General features: G+C 45.5%; 1 protein-coding gene across 1 annotated transcript in view; it reads right to left on the bottom strand.

The window, feature by feature from the left end:
• LOC132836709 (EH domain-containing protein 2-like) overlaps positions 1-8,013 on the bottom strand; it is a 55,126-nt gene extending 47,113 nt beyond the window's left edge. Inside the window, exon 1 of the mRNA XM_060856113.1 lies at positions 7,348-8,013. Within this exon, the coding sequence (XP_060712096.1) occupies positions 7,348-7,754 (407 nt within the window). The 5' untranslated portion in view covers positions 7,755-8,013. The remainder of the gene's footprint in view (positions 1-7,347) is intronic.
• Positions 8,014-24,082: the final 16,069 nt, after the last annotated feature.

Here is a 24,082-nt window from a genome sequence, read left to right as displayed (position 1 = left end):
ATTTGGTTAATTCCTCACAATACACTGTTCACCATCAGTGATCAATCAACAACAACTTAATTTATATCACACCCATAATATAGTTCAGGCGTGTACACACACACACACACACACACACACACACACACACACACACACATCTGTACAGGACATTAGTAATTCTGGTCTCCTTCCTATCGGAAAGATGTTGTCAGAAAAGATTTACAAGGATGTTGCCAGGGTTTGGAGGATTTGAGCTACAGGGAGAGGCTGAACGGGCTGGGGCTGGGAGTGTTGGAGGCTGAGGGGTGACCTTATAGAGGTTTATAAAACCATGAGGGGCATGGATAGGGTAAATAGACAAGGTCTTTTCTCTGGAGTGGGCGGGTCCAGAACTAGAGGGCATAGGTTTAGGGTGAGGGAAGGGAAAGATATAAAAGAGACCTAAGGGGCAATGTTTTCACACAGAGGGTGGTACGTGTGTGGAATGAGCTGCTAGAGGATGTGGTGGAGGCTGGTACAATTGCAACATTTAAGAGGCATCTGGATGGGTATATGAACAGGAAGGGTTCGGAGGGATATGGGCCCTCCGGGGGCTGGGAAGTTCGCACAGACGGGACGGACAGGTCGGAGCAAGGCAAAACGTGAGGGGAATCGCCTCATCACCCTCCCTGTACCCTCCCCTCCCTGAGCCACCCCTCCCCGTGCTCCACCCCTCCTTTGCCCCCTGCCCATGTCCCCTCTCCACGTGCCCCACCCCTCCCCATGCAACCCCGTCCATGAGTGCCCCTTCCCCTTGCCCCACCATGTGCCCCACCCCTCCCCATGTCTGCCCCTTCCCCCGGATCTGTCCTAACTCTGACCCTGAATGACAGTAAGACGCTGCCCTCTACCCCACCAATTTGGTTGGGTCTTTGTCCAAGTAACTCCCTCTGTAACTATCTCTCTGGCCCAGCACGATGGCTCAGTGGTTAGCACTGCTGCCTCCCAGCGTCAGGGACCCTGGTTCGATCCCAGCCTCGGGGTGACTGTTTGTGTGGACTTTGCACATTCTCCCCGTGTCTGTGTGGGTTACCTCCCACAGTCCAAACTTGTGCAGCTCAGGGTGGATTGGTTGTGGGAAATCGCTCATATTGTTCAGGAATGTGTAGGTTAGCCATGGGGAATGCAGTGTTGCAAGGATAGTATTACTCTGGATGGGAAGGTCTTTGGAGGGCTGTTGTCCATTCGATGGGCTGAACGGCTTGTTTCCACACTGTAGGGATTCTATGAAAGTCAGGCTCCAATTTCAACCCTTTACCAGAAGCATGTACTTGGCACAGCAAACACTATAATCATTCCAGATTCTCGACAAATAAGGTCATCTCTTTCCCTCACGGAGCACAGGAAGAATTCCTGGCCCTGTTTTTCTCTTTGCTTTCCCACAAAGCTTTAAGCAAAGTCAACAAATCACTGAAACTTTTAACAAATTCCTACAGTTTATCTCCAATGAATTTATTCCTGATGTTGGCACTTAATGTCTGTTTTTAATTGCTCCGAAAATGAGTGGATTTTGAGAGCTCCTCACTGGTGGCTAAGGGCAGAGTAGGTGTGGGACTGGAGTCACGTATAGGCCTAGAGCAGCTCAGGGTGGCACAGTTCCTTCCCTTTGTCAGTTTTTCCAACATTTCAACAGAATCATCTTCCCTTGACCCGATGCCAGCTGTGACGTACATCCAGATGATCGAATAAAAATACAAATTCACAAAGAAATGGCCTCACATTCTCTGGAACTGAACATTTCATCTTCAGAAGCCAATCAGATGGTGCCCTCGCTACAGCTAAGAGCCACAACCGATCCAGTCAAAAGCGTGGTGCTGGAAAAGCACAGCTGGTCAGGCAGCATCCGAGCAGCAGGAGAGTCGGTGCTTCAGGCAAAAGCCCTTCATCAGGAACCCTAACCCAACCACACCAACAACAACAACCTGCATCTACAAAGTGCCTTCGGTGCGATTAAAACATATCAAGAGCGCCTCACAGTGGAAGCTAACAAACATCGGGCTGCTTCAGGAGTCAGGAGGGTAGATGGTCAAAAGTCTTCATCAAAGGGGTAGGTTCTAAGGGCCATCTGAAAGTTAGATGGACAATTGACAAGTTTAGGAAGGGAATTCATGGTGGGTCAGTGATTAGCACTGCTGCCTCACAGCACCAGGGACCCAGGTTCGATTCCAGCTTCGGGCAACTGTCTGTGCGGAGTTTACACATTCTCCCCGTGTCTGCGTGGGTTTCCTCCGAGTGCTCCGGTTTCCTCCCATGTTCCAAAGCTGTGCAGTTCAGGGTGAACTGGCCATGCTAAACTGCCCGTAGTGTTAGGTGCATTAGTCAGAGGGGAATGGGTCTGGGTGGGTTACTCTTCAGAGGGTCGGTGTGGACTTGTTGGGCTGAAGGGCCTGTTTCCACACTGTAGGGAATCTAATCTAAAATTCTGGAACTTAGGGACCCAGATGCCAGAGGTGAAACACGAGGAATAACTGTGACTGAGGTTGGGATAAGAGGAACCTTCTCCAGGAGGTGGCTAGGTCAGGTTTGAACAGGTGGCAGTCTGTCAGCTTTCAGTTGTAAATGATTCCCCCATGTTCAACTAGAAACAGGGGACCAGACAGATCAATAGTTCATCGATCAAAAAAGCCAAACCCCAGACATGAGAGTGACATCCCTTGACATTAGGTCATATTTGACCGAGTGTGGCATCAAGGAGCCCTGGCAAACTGGAATCAATGGGTATCGGGGGCAAACTCTCCACTGGTTGGAGCCATACATGGCACACAGGAAGATGTTGGGATTGTTGGAGGTCAGTCATCTCAGCTCCAGGACATCTCTGCAGGAGTTCCTCAGGGGAGTGTCCTAGGGTCAACCACCTTCAGCTTCTTCAATGACCTTCCCTCCATCAGAAGGTCAGAAATGGGGATGTTTGCTAATGATTGGACAATGTTCAGATACTGAAGCAGTCCATGTTCAAATGCAGAAAGATCCGGACAATATCCAGGCTTGGGCTGACAAATGCCAAGTAACATTCGTGCTCCATAAGTGCCAGGCAATGACCATCACCAATAAGAGACAATCTAATCATCACCTCTTGACATTCAATGGTGTTACCATCACTGTGTCCCCCATTATCAACATCCTGGGGATTATCATTGACCAGAAACTCAACTGGACTCACCACATAAACACAGTGGCTACAAGAGCAGGTCAGAGGCTGGGAGTAACTCCCCTCCTGACTCCCCAAAGAGTGGGAGGGAATACTCCCCACTTGCCCTGGTTGGGGGCAACTCCAACAAACACTCAAGAAGCTCAACACCATCCAGGACAAAGCAGCTCCCGCTTGATTGGCCCCACATCCCCAAACACCCCCTCCCTCCTCCACCCACACTCAGTAGCTGCAGTGTGTACCATCTACAAGATGCACTGCAGAAACTCACCAAAGATCCTCAGGCAGCACCTTCCAAACCCACAACTACTTCCATCGAGAAGGACAAGGAGCAGCAGATACATGGGAACACCACCCCCTGCAAGTTCCCCTCCAAGTCCCTCACCATCCCGACTTGGAAGTATATCCCTTTCCTTCAGTGTCACTGGGTCAGAATCCTGGAATTCCCTCCCTCAGGGCATTGTGGGTCAACCCACAGCACATGGCGGGTCAAGAAGGCAGCTCATCCCCACCTTCTCAAGGGGACTACGGACAGGCCAATAAACATTTGTCCAACCAGCGGTGCCCACATCCAGTGATTTAATAAACTACTTGGGACCATTGCACCAATGTTAGCCACATGAACAACACAAGAGCCATAATTATCCTTCCAGCTTTGGTCAGGTCGTATCTGGTATCCGTTTAAAACCAGTGAGTGGTTCTATTCAGAGTTAGGGTAGGATATTTGATTATCGGGTGAATTGAGGTGGGGACGGTGACAGGTAACATTACAAAGCAGGACATCAGAGAAGGAAGTGAGTGCAGAGACAAGGCACAAAGTTATTATGGACAATCTATTCCAACATTAAATGCGCTGCAAAGTTTCAACATCTGGTCAACCAACCATCGGGGTAAAGTGCCAAGGAAATCCAAAAGTTGGGAAATTTCTTTCTTTAGGGAATGGCCATTTCTGTTCTGTTCCCAGAATTGATGCTAGATTTAGGATGCAGTCACACTGTGTGGCAATGTTGTGGAAATGGACTGTTGGAGAGAAAGAGAGGGAATTTTGAGCAGATTTGTGACTCTGGTTGATGATAAGTCTGTAAGTTAGCTCGCTGAGCTGGAAGGTTTGTTTTCAGACATTTCATTACCATTGGGGCAGCATGGTGGCACAGTGATTAGCACTGCTGCCTCACAGCACCAGAGACCCGGGTTCAATTCCCGCCTCAGGTGACTATCTGTGTGGAGTTTGAACATTCTCCCAGTGTCTGCGTGGGTTACCTCTGGGTGCTCTGGTTTCCTCCTACAGTCACAAAGATGTGCAGGTCAGGTGAATTGGCTATGCTAAATTGTCCATAGTATTAGGTGAAGGCGTAAATGTAGGGGAATGGGTCTGGGTGGGTTACTCTGCGGAGGGTCGGTGTGGACTTGTTGGACCGAAAGCCTGTTTCCACACTGTAGGGAATTGAATCCAATCATGACTAGGTAACATAATCAGTGAGAGACTCTGGTGAAGCACTGGTGGTGTGTCCCGCCTCTTGATTTATAAGTCTTGGTTTCTGAAGGTGGGTGATGTCATGTCTGGTTCTTTTTTTCCCAAGGGAAGGTAGATAGGAACTAAATCGATGTGTTTACTGATGGAGTTCTGGTTAGAATGCCATGTCTCTAAGAATTCTCATGCGTGTCTTTGTTTCGCCTGTCCTAGGATGTGTGTGATGTCCCAGTCAAAGTGATGTCCTTCTTTGTCTGTATGTACGGAAACTAGTGATAGTGGGTCATGTCTTTTGGTGGCCAGTTGGTGTTCACGTATCTTGATGGCAAGTTTCCTGATAATTCGTCTGATGTAGTGTTTTCTACAGTTCTTGCATGGCATCTTGCAAATGACTTACTGATAGCATCTAATGGATCCTTTAGGTTCATTAGTTGCAGTTTAAGTGTCTTGGTAGGCTTGTAGGCTACCATGATGCCAAGGGGACTGAGTAGTCTGCAAGTCATTTCTGATATGTCTTTGATGTAAGTTATTGTGGCTATAGCTTTTGGTTGCGTTGTGTCTGCTTGTTTGGGTTTGTTTCTAAGGAATCAGTGGATTGTGTTTATTGGGTACCTGTTTTTCTTGAACATTTTTCTTCTGCTTTTTGTAGTTCTTGGGTGCTGCAGTGTGATGTAGCTCCTTGAAATAATGTCTTGAAGCAGCTCTGTTTGTGGGTGTTGAGATGATTGCTTTTGAAGTTAAGTATTTGGTCCGTGTACGAAAGAGAGGGATGTAACTAGAGAAATATGTGCTGTCATTTGGAAATTATTGACTGCATTGACAATGAGCTCAAAGTTCTGGTTTATAGTGATGTGCTGCTCTTCAGTGGAATAACGTCCTTTCTCTCCTGCAACACCATCTACATCTAGTTCTGCAGGTATCCATGTATTATTTCTAATAAAACCTGTAACTGAATGCCCTGCAAGGGAGGTGTCTGATCAGCACCAGTGATGGGAGATTCAGTAAGGAGGTTCAAAACGATTAGAAGTAATGGTACCAGTAGATGCCTAGGATTGTCTACGGGAGGCAATGGCCTAGTGGTATTATCGCTGGACTGTTAATCCAGAGACCCAGGTAATGCTTGAGGAATCTGAGTTCAAATCCTGCCACAGCAGATGATGAAGTTTGAATTCAATAAAAATCTGGAGTTAAGTGTCTGATGATGCCAGTTGTTGAAGGAAATCTCTATCTGGGTCACTAATCCTGGAATGAAGTCAGCTAGTCTGGCCTACATGTGACTCCAGCCCCACAGCCGTGTGGTTGACTCTTAACGGCCCTCTGGGCAATTAGGGGGAGGGCAATAAATGCTGGCCCAGTCAGATACACCCACAGCCTCCGAATGAAGAGAAAAGGAATCAGTAGTCAGGGCTGCTATCAGCCACAGTGGAACGGCCTTGAGGGGGCGAATGGCCTACTCCACCTCAGTGACAGAGGTTTCCTTTGGTGAGAGGGTTGGGAACCAGAGGGGACATGTTTAAGGAAACTGACAGAAGTAGAGGGCGGGAGGATTGGGACTGTGTATATGTAGAGGTGTTTTAAGCCTGAGTTGTGGTGGTTTGGAATGTGGAAGCAGATTCAATCATCACTTACTTTCAGACAAGGGAAAGGCAGCTGGGATTACAGCAAAACCTTAACGGGATGGGGCTGGCCGGGTAAACGGTCAGATTAAAATTCTGATTTGATGAACCTGGTCTCTGTGAGGAATTCTCTCCAGCCGGAGGAGAGGGAGTTATCAGGCACGGGGCTCTGTAACTGGAACATGGCGATCTCATTTCATAAAGTCGTTCCACCAGGAGGGCCGTTGTCCGAGTGCGTGATGAGGCTCAGAGTTGGGGTTTCTTGACTTTGAGGAGGAACCACTGCGTGGGCTAAAGGGAGTCGCTCTCTAAGGCCCTGCAGCCATCGGGAATACTGACCCTGCTCAATATTCACCTCCCCAGCCCCCCCACCCCACACCCACCCCTCCCCCTCCAGCACCCTCACCTTCAAGAAGGACTGAAGCTAATAGACAAACAATGAGGAACAACCTTATACAAGCTTCTCAGGAGATTTGACAGGGGAGACATGGAAAGGCCATTCCCCTTGTTGTGGGAGAGACGATGACCAGGGGGGAAGTAGCATCATCCCAGAGTGACCAGTCGCCCAGTGAAGGCGGAGATGACCAGGAATTTCTTCTTCCAGGACGGGGAGTGGAATTTTTTTTCACCACAGAGCGCCCTGGAGGCTGGGTCATTTGGTATATTCAAGGCTGAGAGAGACAGGTCTCTAATCAGGAAGGGGATGGAGGGTTAGAGGCAAAAGGCAGGAAAGCTGAGAGGGTTCCAATCAGCCAGGACTGGGGGGAGGGGGGAGGGGGAACAGACCCCCTGGGCCGAATGGCCTACTTTGCTCTTCCATCTGCCAATCCGGGAACAAAGCAAATCCCAACAGCCCCGTGGCGTGGTCTCCAATCACACAGCCCAGGAGACGGCCACTCGGCCCATTATATTAATGCTGGCTCTCACTTGGAAGTGCGTCCCGAATACAGTCCCTGCTCTTTTTTTTTCCATGATGTGCATTTTGCTTTGTTTTCCCCGCAAAGTGTCAATTTAATTCCCTCTTCAGGTGAAAATTTTGAAAGGTAACTTCGAGAAGGTTAGTGGGGAGGGGTTTTTTTTTGTAAATTTACCTGTTGAGAAAGGAGTTTCCAAAAGGGGTCAGTTTGCGGAAAGGTTTGTTGGCATCGACCATTAAGGCGTTCCCAGGGATCACACCCTCTGTGTCCCCGTGCATCACAGCGATGAAGGAGTCAGTGGTCGGTTCGGGTCCCACTCTACTCCCAGGGAAATCCTCCTCCAGTAAGTATTGGATGAAAGTGGTCTTCCCGGTGGAATACTGTCCCACCACCAGGATCATGGGTTTATTGTCGAAATCTGCATCTTCCAGGGAGGGGGTGTGGAAGTCGTGAAACTTGTAGAAGTTCTCCAGAGGCAGAAGCTTTGTTTTGTACAGGTCCTTCAGCCCCTCAGTCACTGTGTGAGCTTTCTCAATCACCTCCTCCTTCTTCTTCTCGTGTTTCTTCATCCAACTGAACATTTTTAAACACAGGAATAACAAGGTCTTTGCTAGTGTTAGGGCTGAATAAAAAGTGGCACTCAAGAGAAATGCAGACAAAATAAATCTCCGTCCTTTCCTCCCTCCCTGCTTTCAAAGTTTTCCACTTCAAAACAAGTCTCAAAAGTTTTGCACAATAATTTTCAGGGTGAGGAATTCCTGGGAGTAGTTCTGAGTGAGACTGCCGTTAGTTAACTCAGGCACAGCCTCCAAACTTGCGCAGAAAACACTCCTTTAATTATTATAAAACCTCCTCCCAATCCCCCCACATCAAATATCTCTGAACTAATAAATATTCTCAAAGAACGAAGTCAAGCGACTAGTTTTGGAGCAACTCGGCGCCATCTGGCGTTCGGTATTATTACTCCAGACCAAAGGGGATTAATCCAACTCAAGGACAGACCAATCGGCCAGTAGTACCTTTGCTAGCTCTTCAGCAGAGCTACAATTCATTGGTCAGACCCCATTGGCAGTCACGATGTGGAGGTGCTGGTGTTGGACTGGGGTGAACAAGGTCAGAAATCATCGAGTAAAAAATGAGGTCTGCAGATGCTGGAGATCACAGCTGCAAATGTGTTGCTGGTTAAAGCACAGCAGGCCAGGCAGCATCTCAGGAATAGAGAATTCGACGTTTCGAGCATAAGCCCTTCATCAGGAATAAGAGAGAGTAGCCAAGCAGGCTAAGATAAAAGGTAGGGAGGAGGGACTAGGGGGAGGGGCGATGGAGGTGGGATAGGTGGAACGTGGCTGAAGAGTTTCTGTGCAGAGGAGATGACCTGGGGGGTGCAGTGAGAGAGGGACTCACTGAAATCCTTGTAGAGGGAGGAAGAGAGCTTCTTCAAGGAAGGCATCCTTGTAAGAGGATTCGCAGAAGGTGAAAATCTTCGAGTCCTCTGCACAGCTGTGAATCCTCTTACAAGGATGCCTTCCTTGAAGAAGCTCTCTTCCTCCCTCTACAAGGATTTCAGTGAGTCCCTCTCTCACTGCACCCCCCAGGTCATCTCCTCTGCACAGAAACTCTTCAGCCACGTTCCACCTATCCCACCTCCATCGCCCCTCCCCCTAGTCCCTCCTCCCTACCTTTTATCTTAGCCTGCTTGGCTACTCTCTCTTATTCCTGATGAAGGGCTTATGCTCGAAACATCGAATTCTCTATTCCTGAGATGCTGCCTGGCCTGCTGTGCTTTGACCAGCAACACATTTGCAGCAAGGTCAGAAATCACACAACATCAGGATATAGTACAACAGATTAAGCTTGTGATTTCAAACAAACCTGTTTTACTGTAACCTGGTGTCTTGTGCCTTCTGACCTATTTAGAGTTATAGAGATGTACAGCGTGGAAATAGACCCTTAAGTCCAACTCATCCATGCTGACCAGATATCCCAACCCAATCTAGTCCCATTTGCCAGCATTTGACCCAAATCCTTTTAAACCCTTCCTATTCATGTCCCCATCCAGATGCCTTTTAAATGCTGTAATTGTACCAGCCTCCAGCACTTCCTCTGGCAGCTCATTCCATACACATACCACCCTCTGAATGAAAAGGTTGCCCCTTAGGTCTCTTTTATATCTTACCCCTCTCACCCTAAACCTATGCCCCCCCTAGATCTGGACTCCTCAGTGCTTGGGAGCCTCCCCTGAAGTGTCCCTGCGATCCCTCCTCTGGAATTGGTAGTGGTTTGAATCTGGAGGAAATGCCAGAGGAAAGATCACAGAAGCGCCCCACAGGAGGCGTGTGGTGCTAGATGAAAACTGAAAGAACTGAGTGTGCTGGAAATCAGAAGCAAAACCAGAGATTGCTGGAAAAGCTCAGCAGGTCTAGCAGCATCTGTGGAGAGAAATCAAAGTTAATGTTTCAGGTGCGGTTCTGATTTCTCTCCACAGCCACTGCCAGACCTGCTGAGCAATTTCCAGCAATTTCTATTTTTGATTTGGAGTGGGTTGGTCAGTTCTGAGCACCTTGTTTAATGAAGGATATTAAAGACCTAGAGAGAGCTGAGGTGGTACAGTGGTTAGCACTGCTACCTCACAGCTTCAAGGTTCCCAGGTTCAATTCCACCCTCAGGTGACTGTCTGTGTGAAGTTTACACGCTCTCCCTGTGTCTGTGTGGGTTTCCTTCCCCAGTCTAAAGATGTGCAGGTTAGGATGGATTGGGTAAAAAATGAGGGCTGGAGATCACAGCTGAAAATGTGTTGCTGGTCAAAGCACAGCAGGCCAGGCAGCATCTCTGGAATAGAGAATTCGACGTTTCGAGCATAAGCCCTTCATCAGGAAGGATGGATTGGCACAGGGAAAGTGTCCAGGGATGTATGTTCGTTAGCTTTGGAAAATGCAGGGATAGGGTGTGGGTGTAAGGTCTGGATGGGATGCTGTTTGTGTGGACTTGATGGGCTGAATGGCCTGTTTCCACGCTGCAGGGATTCTATGAATTAGAGATGATGGAAATTGCTGTAAAAACTCAGCAAGTCTGTCAGCATCTGTGGACAGAAAGCAGAGTTAACATTTTTGGGTCGAATGACTCTTCCTTAGAACTATGAGAAAATTGGTTTACCCTCCTGTATCGGAGTCTGAGGTCATGGGGGAAACGCTGAATGAATACTTTTCGTACGTTCTCACACTAAAAAAAGACAACGTTGTTGAGGAGAATACTGAGATACCGATGGGATTGAGGTTCACAAGGAGGAGGTGTTAGCAATTCTGGAAAATGTAAAAATAGATAAGTATCCTGGGCCGGATGGGATTTATCCTAGGATTCTCTGGGAAGCCAAGGAGGAGATTGCCGAGCCCTTTGTTTTGATCTTTATGTCGTCATTATCTACAGGAATAGGCTGGAGGATAGCAAATGTTGTCTCCTTGTTCAAGAAGGGGAGTAGAGACAACCCTGGGAATTGTAGACCAGTGAGCCTTACTTTGGTTATAGGTAAAGTGTTGGAAAGAGTTATAAGAGATAAGATTTATAATCATCTAGAAAGGAATAACTTGATTAGGGATAGTCAACACGGTTTTGTGAAGGGTAGGTTGTGCCTCACAAACCTTATTGAGTTCTTTGAGAAGGTGACCAAACAGGGGGACGACGGTAAAGCAGTTGATGTGGTGTATATGGATTTTGGTACGGTGTTTGATAAGGTTCCCCACAGTAGGCTATTATACAAAATACAAAGGCATGGGATTGAAGGTTTAGAAGTTTGGATCAGATATTAGCTAGCTGAAAGAAGACATAGGATAGTGGTGGACGGGTAAGTTCATCCTGAAGTTTAGTTACTAGTGATGTATCCGTTTGTCATTTTTATAGATGACCTGGACGAGGGTGTAGAAGGATGAATTAGTAAATGTGTGGATGACACAAAGGTTAGTTGAGTTATGGATAGTGATAAAGGATGTTGCAGGTTGCTGAGAGACATAGATAAGCTGCAGATCTGAGAGGTGGAAAATGGAATTTAATGTGGAAAAGTGTGAGGTGATTCACTTTGGAAGGAGTAACAGGAATAAAGAATACTGGGCCAATGGTAAGATTCTTGATAATGTAGATGAGCAGAGAGATCTTAGTGTCCATGTGCATAGATCCCTGAAATTCCCCCCCCTCCCAGGTTGATAGGGTTGTTAAGAAGGCATACAGTGTGTTAGCTTTTATTGGTAGAGTGATTGGGTTTCGGAGCCATGAGATCATGCTGCAGCTGTACAAAACTCTGGTGTGGCCGCACTCGGGGTATTGTGTACAGTTCTGGTCACCGCATTATAGGCAGGATGTGGAAGCTTTGGAAAGGGTTCAGAGGAGATTTACTAGGATGTTGCCTGGTGTGGAGGGAAGATCTTATGAGGAAAGGCTGAGGGACTTGAGGCTGTTTTCATTAGAGAGAAGAAGGTTGAGACATGACTTCATAGAGACATATAAGATAATCAGAAGGTTAGATAGGGTGGACAGTGAAGGTCTTTTTCCTCGGATGTTGATGGCTAGCATGAGGGGACATATATTTAAATTGAGGGGTGATAGATATAGGACAGATGTCAGAGGTAGTTTCTTTACTCAGGGAGTAGTAGGGGCGTGAAACGCCCTGCCTGAAACAGTAATAGACTCGCCAACTTTAAGGGCATTTAAATGGTCATTGGATAAACATATGGATGAGAATGGAATAGTGTAGGATAGATGGGCTTCAGATCGGTTCCACAGGTCGGTGCAACATCAAGGGCTGAAGGGCCTGTAGTGCGCTGTGATATTCTATGTTCCTTGAAGCAGAGAAGGTTAAGAGATGACCTCATTGAGGTGTTCAAAATGATGAACAATTTTGACAGGGTGAAGGAGGATATTCTGTTTCCACTAGTTGGTGTGTCAGTAAGTATGGAGTCACAGTCCTGGGATTGCCGTGATGAGATGAGGAGAAACTTCTTTACTCAGACAGTCGTGAGGATTCCACGGGAGGTTTCAAAGTGAGCTGGACCTATAGCTTCATACAACACGGAAACTGACCCTTTGGTCCAACTTGTCCATGCTGACCAAGGATTTACCAGGATGTTGCTGGGAATGGAGGGTTTGTGTTGTAAGGAGAGGCTGGACAGGCTGGGACCTACTTCACTGGAGCGTAGGAGGGTGAGGGGTGACCTTACAAAGGTTTATAAAATCATGGGGGGCATAGACAAAGTGAATAGCAAGGCTTTTTTCCCAAGGGTGGGGTGAGTCCAACCTGAGGGCATATTTTGAACGTGAGAGGAAAAAGATTGAAAAGGGACATGAGGGGGCAACTTTTTCACAGAAACTGCTTCAGATGTGGATTAAATTGCCTGAGGGAGTGGTAAATGCAGATACAGGTACATGATTAAGAAGTGTGGGATTGATACAGGGCTATGAGGACAGCACGGGGCAGTGGGATTAGCGTGGGATTGATACAAGGCTATGGGGAGAGAACAGGGCAGTGGGATTTGTTTGGGGAATGATATGGGACTATGGGGGAGAGCACAGGGCAGTGGGATTGATACAGGGCTATAGGGATATCACGGGGCAGTGGGATTGATACAGGGCTATGGGAGACCATGGGGCAGTGGGATTAGTTTGGGGATTGATACAGGGCTATAGGGATATCACGGGCTAGTGGGATTAGTTTGGGGATTGATACAGGGCTATGGGAGACCATGGGGCAGTGGGATTAGTTTGGGGATTGATACAGGGCTATAGGGATATCACGGGGTAGTGGGATTAGTTTGGGGATTGATACAGGGCTATAGGGATATCACGGGGTAGTGGGATTAGTTTGGGGATTGATACAGGGCTATGGGAGACCATGGGGCAGTGGGATTAGTTTGGGGATTGATACAGGGCTATAGGGATATCACGGGGTAGTGGGATTAGTTTGGGGATTGATACAGGGCTATGGGAGACCATGGGGCAGTGGGATTAGTTTGGGGATTGATACAGGGCTATGGGAGACCATGGGGCAGTGGGATTAGTTTGGGGATTGATACAGGGCTATAGGGATATCACGGGGTAGTGGGATTAGTTTGGGGATTGATAGGGCTGGAGAATGAGACCAGCTCGGAGCTCTTTTGGGAGCTGCTAGGTATGATGGACTGAATGGCCTCTTTGTATGCTGTAAAAACCTACTAATCTGAGAATCTACTTAACATGCTCCACACTCTCTCACTCCTGGGCGACTACCACCTAAATCTCTCATTTTTCAAATTTTCTTCACCCATTTCTCATCAAAAATTCCTAATGCAATTTTCATCTATCTACGTTCCAGATCATCATAACTCACTAATTATTAAGTTATCAAATTTAATGAAATGAAGAAAAGGCCTCAATTATATTTTGTTTACAATTTTCTTTTAAAAATATCAACATCAGCATAAACCCCAGGGAACATAACATTAAACCGCTGTACCCTAACATTATAAAATATCACAGACACTCTCCGTATGAAGAGTTGGAGACAAAAAGTCTCATTGAAGTTTTTTTAAACTGTAAAGGATTTGTGTAGAGTGATGGGGAAGTTTATCAACTGAAAAGTGTCATTGAGTGATTGGAACTGTTTCAGAAACGTCTTTAGGCAGGTGACTGCTGGGACTGTATAACCACTAACAACGATGGAGTGAGAGGATGCTACTTAAAAGATAAAAAACAAAGGCATAAATAGTGGAGCAGTTTGAAGACTCAAGCTAGATATTTTTGAACCAAACTTTTCAGAGATGCTATGACACACCTCTGGAGCAGGTGAGATTTGAACCAAGGACTATTAGTCAAGTGACAGGGACACTACCATTGCATCACTAGAGCATGTTGGGAGACAATGGGTTTAGTCTGGGATCTATAGTGGGCTATGGCGACAGAGCAGGACTGTGGGACTGGCTGGGGATTGGTTTGGGATATGGGGAGGGATTAGTTTGGTATTGATACAGGCTAAGAGGAGAGACTGATAGTGGGATTAGTTTGGAGATTGATACAGGGCAATGTGGGGAGAATGGGTTAGTGTGATGAGTTTGGGGATTGATATAGGGCTATAGGGAGATCACAGGGCAGTGGGATTAGTATGGGATTGATAAAGAGCTATGGGGAGAGCATGGGGCAGTGGGATTGTGTGGGATTGTGTGGGATTGATATAGAGGTAAAAACAATGACTGTAGATGCTGGAAACCAGATTCTGGATCAGTGGTACTGGAAGAGCACAGCAGTTCAGGCAGCATCCAAAGTGCAGCGAAATCGACGTTTCGGGCAAAAGCCCTTCATCAGGAATAGTGTGGGACTGATATAGGGCTATAGGGAGATCATAGGGCAGTGGGATTAGTATGGGATTGATATAGGGCTATAGGGAGATCATAGGGCAGTGGGATTAGTGTGGGATTGATATAGGGCTATAGGGAGATCATAGGGCAGTGGGATTGATGTAGGGCTATAGGGAGATCATAGGGCAGTGGGATTAGTATGGGATTGATATAGGGCTATAGGGAGATCATAGGGCAGTGGGATTAGTGTGGGATTGATATAGGGCTATAGGGAGATTATAGGGCAGTGGGATTGATATAGGGCTATAGGGAGATCATAGGGCAGTGGGATTAGTATGGGATTGATATAGGGCTATAGGGAGATCATAGGGCAGTGGGATTAGTGTGGGATTGATATAGGGCTATGGGGAGATTATAGGGCAGTGGGATTAGTATGGGATTGATATAGGGCTATAGGGAGATCATAGGGCAGTGGGATTAGTGTGGGATTGATATAGGGCTATAGGGAGATTATAGGGCAGTGGGATTGATATAGGGCTATAGGGAGATCATAGGGCAGTGGGATTAGTATGGGATTGATATAGGGCTATAGGGAGATCATAGGGCAGTGGGATTAGTGTGGGATTGATATAGGGCTATGGGGAGATTATAGGGCAGTGGGATTAGTATGGGATTGATATAGGGCTATAGGGAGATCATAGGGCAGTGGGATTAGTGTGGGATTGATATAGGGCTATAGGGAGATTATAGGGCAGTGGGATTAGTATGGGATTGATATAGGGCTATAGGGAGATTATAGGGCAGTGGGATTAGTGTGGGATTTATTTAGGGCTATGGGGAGATCATAGGGCAGTGGGATTAGTGTGGGATTGATACAGAGCTAAGGGGGAGGGAGATGTAGACAGTGAGATTAGTGTGGGACTGAGAGGAGTCTCATGGGAAATTTTCTGTTGAGTGCATATTCATGTCCTATTCCAGAAAACGAAGCACAAATATCTAGACTAAGTTCAGTCCAGTCCAGAGGAACTGTTGTGTTATTGGAAAGTGCTGCCTTTGCGATGACATGTGACATTCAGCTCTCTCAGGTCAGTGTGGTAGATTACACGTTATGAATTTGAAGAAATGTAGGGAGCTGCACCGCACAAGCTGTTGAGTATTTATCCTTCCTCTCCATCACCTTAGCAGATGATGTGACCATCACTGCACGGCATGGGATCTTGCTGTGCTGCTGTTGGTCACACTTCTGTCATCACAGCAGTGACTATGCTCTAAAAGGTACTTGTCTGGGTGTGAAATCCTTGGGGATGTGCAGAGGCTGTCGAAGATGTTCTGGGTAACCGGTTTGTGAAGGGGTTGTACGTTGTAGGTTCCCACAAGATCTCACAAACACTAAAACAAATCTTGAAACAAGCACACAATATAGCGCAAGAGGTTTAATTGGAAGCACTAGCTTTCGGAGTGTCGCTCCTTCACCAGGGGGGAGTTCATCAATCACCTGATGAAGGAGCGTCACTCCGAAAGCTAGTGCTTCCAATTAAACCTGTTGGACCATAACCTGGTGTTGTGTGATTTTTAACTATGTACACCCCAGTCCAACACCGGCATCTCCAAATCATGAAACAAGCAGACTGCTTCCACAAGGAATTAGAAATCGATAATCTCAAACTACACAAGACGACCGCCTCCCCACCCTCTCATGTGACCTTGGAATGCCATTGACGCAGTGAGTTGAAAGTAGGAATCCTGCTTCTCCTACATTTCCCTGGAAATCTTCAACTTCTTCCAAATTTTACCCAATTTCCTTTTTTAAAAAAATTATGATAGTGATTCCATGTTGATAACGATCAAATATTCTAATAGTGACATTATTTAAATAGCGTTGAAAATAACAGGGAGATGGCGCAGACTATGCTAGACTCTCTGTCCCTCTCGCTCTAGGTGGACATGATGTGAAGGAGCTGGTGTTGGATGGAGGTGGATAAAGTTAAAAATCACACAATACCAGGTTATAATTCAACAGGTTTATTTGGAAGCACTAGCTTTCTGAGTGCTGCTCCTTCATCAGGTGGTTGCGGAGTATAAGATCATAGGACACAGGATGTATAGCAAAAGATTACAGAGTGTCATGCAAATGAAATGGTATATTGAAGAAACCTGGATTGTTGTTAAGTCTTTCATCTTTTGGAACGGCTTCGGTTCATTAACATGTAAATCCCAGAACTTCTTTAAAGTCACATATTTGAGATAACTTAAGGTTTTATAACAAAAGGTGACATCTCAGCTCAGACAATGCATTAAAGGTGTGAGATTAGAGTCTGTCTGTATCCCAGTCTTGAGTCAGAGTGAGAGTGAGCGAGAGAGCGAGACTAGTGCAGTGGGGTCACCTGTAGTGTGATATGAACCCAAGGTCCCAGTTGAGGCCATCCCCATGGGTACTGAACTTGGCTATCAGCCTCTGTTCAGCCACTTGTGTGGTTCCTATCCCAAAGACCACCCTAGAGGATGGTCACCCGAAGATCCGAGGCCAAATGTCACAGACTGCTGAAGAGTTCCCTGACTGGGAGGGAACGTCTCTGTCTGGTGGTTGTCCTGAGGCGAGACCAAGCAGACTCTGAAACAATGGATGAATGGACACCACACAACAACCACCAGGCAGGGGTGTTCCCTCCCAGCTGGGGAACACTTCAGGGGTCAGGGACATTCAGCCTTGGATCTTCAGGTGACCATCCATCAAGGTGGACTTTGGGTCAGGCAAGAACACAAAGTAGCCCAGTAGAGGCTGATGGCCAAGTTCAGAGGCCGTGAGGATGGCCTCAACCAGGACTTTGGGTTCATGTCACACTACAGGGGACCCCATTACACTGTACACACTCACTCTCTCTCTATTCTCTCTCTCTCTCTCACACATACACACACACACACACTCAAGTAAACCCTGTCTCATATATGTATACACACACCTCCCCCCCACTAACACCCACGCACGCACCCTCTCACAGGCTTACATTCCATCACACTGACTCACACACTTTACCAAGCTTCCACACACGCAAACACACACCCACTCTGAGTGCACTCACGCTCACACACTCACATGCACACACTCACTCTAACTCTCCTGCACATGCACACATCTATGGGGTGAATTAGTATTTGCTGAATTACATTTGCAGATACATTCTATTTTGCTCAAAAAATGAACAACCTGCAGGCAGTCAATCCATGTAATATTTTGTAAATTCCACTTTGGAAATAGAACCAGTCTGACTCGAGATTGGGATACAGACAGACTGTAACCTCGCACCTTATATGCATGGTCTGAGCTGGGATGTCACCTTTTTTTGTGTAAAACCTTAACTGAGCTTGAGAATGGGAGTTAAAAGTAGTTCTGGGATTTACATGTTGATGAACTGAAACCTGTAACCCATTCTAAAAGAGGAAAGACTAAACAACAATCCAGGTTTGTTCAATATATCACTTCAGTTGCATGACACTGTAGTTGTTTGCTATAAATTCTGTGTCTTATGGTCCTGCTTCACAACCCCCTGATGAAGGAGAGTCGCTCCGAAAGCTAGTGCTTCCAAATAAACCTGTTGGGCTATAACCTGGTGTTGTGTGATTTTTTAACTATGTCTAGATGGAAGCAGTGGCCTATTATCGCTGGACTGTTAATCCAGAGACCTAGGTAAATAGTGTTTGAATCTCACCGTGACTAATGGTAGAATTTGAATTCAATAAATATCTGGAATTAAGAGTCTAATGATGACCATGAATCCACGGTCAATTGTCAGGAAAAACCCACCTGGTTCACTAATGTCATTTGGAGGAGGAAGCCACCATCCTTACCTGGTCTGCCCTACATCTGACTCCAGACCAACAGTTGACTCTTAACTGCCCTCTAGACAATTAGGGATGGGCAAAAAAATCCGGCCCACCCAGCGACACCCTCATCCTGTGAATGAAGTAAACAAAAATTGCTCAAAACAAAACGGAGCGGATATGGAGATTAAATAGATTTGGACAGAAGTATATATATTTTCACAGAGGGGTTGTAACGTTCTGTCAAAATAACAGATTCAGTGACTGAAGTAGGGATCACATCATGCTGGAGCTGGTCACAGTGAAGAGAATAATAGGAAAGCAGGTAGACAGAGTTAACACCAACTCTGCATCGGGGCAAACAAAATAAACGAAATTTCTCTGGTATGTTTTAACTTTCTTTACCTTGGTTATCAAAGGCATCATCAGCAAACAACAACTATGATTGGATTTAAACTTGCCTATTTCACTCTGCAAGGAGAAAGTGAGGTCTGCAGATGCTGGAGATCAGAGCTGAAAATGTGTTGCTGGAAAAGCGCAGCAGGTGAGGCAGATTCCAAGGAACAGGAGATTCGACGTTTCGGGCATGAGCCCTTCTTCACGATTCTTGAAGAAGGGCTTATGCCCGAAATGTTCCTTGGCTGCTGCCTGACCTGCTGTGCTTTTCCAGCAACACATTTTCAGCTATTTCACTCTGCAACCTGACACTCAAAGTAGCTTTCTGCCAAAATTATTAGGGAAAGCTAAAATAGATGCTTGGCCTGTTTGGGAGAACTCAGAGGAATTTTATGCTTTATAACAACAGACATATCGATATTCCATTTCTATAAATTCCAGCTGTGCTTAATATGCCACATTAATGCCACCTCATTCAACTGTTTTTTATAGTTCTTTGAAATCTGAACCAAGTCCAAACTAACTGACTGCCTCTCATGTTAAACAGTTGATACACAGTGACATACATTTCCCAGATCAAGGCTTGTGGTAAGTTGGATGATATGTTATCGAAAGAAAAATATTGAACAAAGAACTTGCATTTTTCTAGCACCCGTTAGTGCATTGTACAGTGAAGCACTAATGGAACAGAGTCACTTTTGGATTATGTTGAGGTTTTTGAATCCTTCTATGCCCACATGCACATCTCCATTTGCTTGACCAATCTGAGACCCCGAGTCTTGAATTTCTGGCCTCCTGCACCCTGCTGCTCCTATTATTGTGCTGTGGCCATCAGGGGCCCTAAGTTTTCAGATTCCCTCCCTACACCTCAGATTCCTTCCCCTCCTTTAAGATGCTCCTTAAAGCCTACCTCTTGGTCACCTGTCTCAGTATCTTCTCATGTGGCTTGGTGTTAACTTTACTCATTAGCTCATTTGCTTCAATAGCCAGAGACTTTTCCCCAGGGCAGGATTGACTGGTATGAGAAGTCATAGTTTGAAGATATTAGGAGGAAGGTATAAAGGAGACATCAGAGATAGGTTCTTTACGCAGAGAGTTGTGAATGCATGGAATGCGTTGCCGGCTGAGGTGGTGGAAGCGAAGTCATTGGGGACATTTAAGCGACTGCTAGACATGCACATGGATAGCAGTGAGTTGAGGGGCACGTAGGTTAAGTTACTACATTTTATATTAGGATTAAAGTCTCGGCACAACAGCGTGGGCCTAAGGGCCTGTTCTGTGCTGTACTTTTCTATTCTATTCTGTCTATTCTATCTACACTCCTTCACCTATGCTGGAGTAGCTATATAAATGCAGGCCATTGTTACAGGATAACACAAGAGAGTGGAGATGGTGCAAACACTGTAATAGGTACCTGTCACACGGGAAATGATTCCATTACCGGGAGCTAATCTCCTGCCTTTTCCCCATGTCCCTGCACATCATCTCTATACAAATAACCATCCAATGTCCTTCTTGAATGTCTCAATTGAACTTGCTCCAATCTCATTTCCAGGCTGTACATTCCATATCTAACCACAAATCAAGGGTGAAAAGATTTTATTTTCTCTCTAATCACCCTTGCTTCGTTCACACATTACTTGAAATGTCTGCCTCTTGTTTCTTTCTATTTAATCTTTCTAGTCTAATCAAATTTTGAGAAAACCTTAAGTACATCTCCTCCCAGCCTTCTTCCCTCCAATTCAGTCCCAATTTCTTCAATCACTGGAATTACTCATTCCTGGAAACATTCTTTTAAGTTGCTTCTGCACTCTCCAATGCATTAATGTTTCCTATAATAGGAACTCACATGTGAGCACAATACATTATGAGGTTTAATAAGTGCTGGAAATGTGTTGCTGGAAAAGCACAGCAGGTCAGGCAGCATCCAAGGAGCAGGAGAATCGACGTTTCGGGCATAAGCCCTTCTTCAGGATTCTCCTGCTCCTTGGATGCTGCCTGACCTGCTGCGCTTTTCCAGCAACACATTTTCAGCTCTGAACTCCAGCATCTCCAGTCCTCACTTTCTCCTCGAGGTTTAATAAGTCCAACATCACCTCCTTACTCATACTTCATGCCATATTAATAAAGCTAACGATGCTGTACGCTTTATTAACTGCTCTCTCCACCGGACCTGCCACCTTCAGTGATCTGTGCACATAGATCTCCAGGTCCCTCTGTTCTTACACCCCCTTTAAAACTGTACTCTTTATTTTATATTGTCTCTCAAAGCATATTACCTCACACTTCTGATTTTGAACCTCATCTTCCACCTATCCACTGTCTTCACCAACTTATCAAAGTCCTTTTGGAGTTCCACACTGTCCTCCTATGCTTTACAATGCCTTCAAATGTTGTGTCATCTGCAAACTTTGAAATTGTCTCTTCACACAAAGACCCAAATAATTAATATACATCAGGAAAAGCAAGGGTCTGAGTACTGACCCCTGGGAAACTACACTACAATCCTTCCACCAGTCTGAAAAGGACAGGGCTTGTGAAATAACTCATGGAATCTTATAAATAAATCGCTATGTAAACATCAAGTGTTTTGGGAGACCAAGTTAACTAACAATGTGTTAATGTGGTAAATTACCTGTCTCCACATCTTGAGTTTTGAAATAAAAACTGAAAAGTCAAACATAACAAAGATCTTGGCTGTAGTAATGGACAGGTTTGCTAAGGATAGGTACTGTTGATGTATGCGAGGGAAAGTGGAAATACATGTAACTAACATAAGGTCACTGGCTACAAGGAGTCAAGATCGTTTGAAAGAGAGTACATAATGCCACCTAGACCTGCATATAGAGGATGTAATCTCAATGTGTGCTATTGATGTCAAACATTGAATGCAATAAAGAGTGAACAGTAACAGGTCACCAAAGAAACATCGGTTGCTAAAGTGGGCAGGCACAGCAAATGACATTTAAGAGAGAGCAGTCTGAAGTGATTAATTATGGTGAGAAATGGCTGGTACAAATACAACATGTAAAAGGCATCTGGTTGGATATATGAATAGGAAGGGTTTAGAGGGATATGGGCCAAGTGCTGGCAAATGGAACTAGATTAATTTAGGGTATCTGGTCAGCATGGACACGTGGACCGAACGAGCTGTTTCCATGCTGTATAACTCTATGACTGTAAGAACAAAGGAGGAAAATACAAACAAAATGGTACAATTCTGAGCAAGGACAGGATCGAAAGAGCCTTGAGGTCTGTGCACAAAGTCTTTGACAGAGGCTGGACAAGTTAAGAAAGCTGTTAAATAGACATTAGAGATGGCTGGCTTTTTGCAATAGAGGCAGAAGGTATAAACACAAGGAATTTTATAAATCACTAGGTTTAACGAAAGTTGGAGGAATTTTAGTCCACTTCTAGACTCTGCACTTTAGGAAGGATAATGAGGAGATAGAGATTTAAGAGAATGAGACCAGATCTGGGGGAATCCAATAAATGTGGGGAGATTAGAGTTGAAGTTGTTATCCTTAAACCACAGAAGGTGAAGGCAAGATTTAATAGCAGAGTTAAAATCATGGAGGGGTTTGATAGTAAGGAGAAACAGTTTCCTATGGAAGGTCAGTTACCTGAGGGACATAGATCTGAAGCAATTGACCAAAAGAACCAACCGATGGGAAGACCATGCAATGATTGTTTACAATCTTGACACTCTAGCTGAAAGGGCTGTGCAAAGTTATGATAATTTTCAAAAGGGAGTCCGATAAATATTTGAAAAGGAAGAAAATGTTTAACCATTATGGGAAAAGAGCAGGAGAATGCTTCCCAAGAGCCAGTTCAGTCATGATGGGCTGAATGGCCTGATTACACACTACAGTGGAGTAAAAGGTTTTTAGAATCAGTGTTGTACCAGCAGAGGGCAACATCGGTCCACATGTGTGACCCATGCAAGAATAACTTTTACAAGTCGGGAGATGATCAGCACCTTTAATCCAGAGAACCACAGTTAGGGTGGGAATTTGGGAGGTGTGTAGGCGCTCTTTTAAAAGTAAGGTTTTAGTGGATAATTTAACATGAGAAAAACACAAAAGATTAGTGACAAAGTATGGGGGAGTTGCCCTATAGAGGGAAGAGTTCCAGACACTGTACAGATACAATATGAAGGCCAGTTAGAGCCTCACTCTCTTCCAATTCCAAACATAAATCTGAGGAATCCAATCGGAAGAAATGTCTTCAGCGAGAGGGGCAGTAAGACTGGAGCCTGCTCCCACAGGGAGTGGTTGGAACAATTGCTAAAGTTGCATTTAAAGAGAAGCACACAAGGGGAAAAAAGGCTTACTGTGATAAATTTTAAGTGAGAAAACCCTATGGCATAAACAGAGACAAACTGGCGTCTTCCCGTGCTGTCAATCCCGTGTAACCTAAAGAGAGTTTGTAACTTCAAGGGAACAAAAACTGATTGAGACTAAGTCAGAAGTCATACGACACCAGGTTATAGTCCAACAGATTTATTTGAAATCACAAGCTATCGAAGTGCTGGTCCTAATCGGATGAAATCCTGAAAGCTAGTTATTTCAAATTAGATTAGATTACTTACAGTGTGGAAACAGACCACACCGACCTGCCATTTACCCCTTACCTAACACTACGGGCAATCTAGCATGGCCACTTCACTTAACCTGCACATCTTTGGACTGCGGGAGGAAACCAGAGGAAACCCACACAGACACAGGGAGAATGTGCAAACTCCACACAAGACAGTCACCTGAGGCGGGAACTGAACCCACGTCTCTGGTGCTGAGGCAGCAGTGCTAACCACTGAGCCACCATGTGTTGTGAGACTTCCAACCTTGTCCAACACCTGAAGCTCCACATTGTGTGTGTGTGTGTGGGTGTGGGTGTGTGGGGGTGGGGGGAACCAGAGAAATTCTATGCAAAAAAGATGCCCAACTTTGTGCTTCTTTTAAGATTTTTGTTTATTACAAAACATTTTGTTTAATAAATAGCTTAATATAAATGTGTACAAAAATGTTCACTTGTTTTTAAGAGTAGGAGCTTGGGTTTGTACAGCGAAGGGAGACATCAAAAGTCACAGTACTTTCAATCACCATCCTTCATTATTGACAGACATTGACAGTTATTTTATTTTTGAATGATTCTCAGGTTAAGGCCCCCTGGAACATAACTGCTGAAAATATCCTCTCCAAAAACAAACCTTTTAAACAGTATAACAAATCGATGAGACCTCTCTTCAATATTATATATACAATCATCTTGGTCTGCAGGTGAAAAAGCATAGGCAGAATGTGATAGCTTCACATCCCCATCTCTTCTTCCTACCACCCCCCCCCCCACCCCTCCCACCACCCAACCCCCTCCAAACTCAG

This window comes from Hemiscyllium ocellatum, chromosome 47, assembly GCF_020745735.1.
Source record: "Hemiscyllium ocellatum isolate sHemOce1 chromosome 47, sHemOce1.pat.X.cur, whole genome shotgun sequence".
Lineage (NCBI taxonomy): Eukaryota > Metazoa > Chordata > Chondrichthyes > Orectolobiformes > Hemiscylliidae > Hemiscyllium > Hemiscyllium ocellatum.
This window is presented reverse-complemented; position numbering and strand designations above follow the sequence as displayed.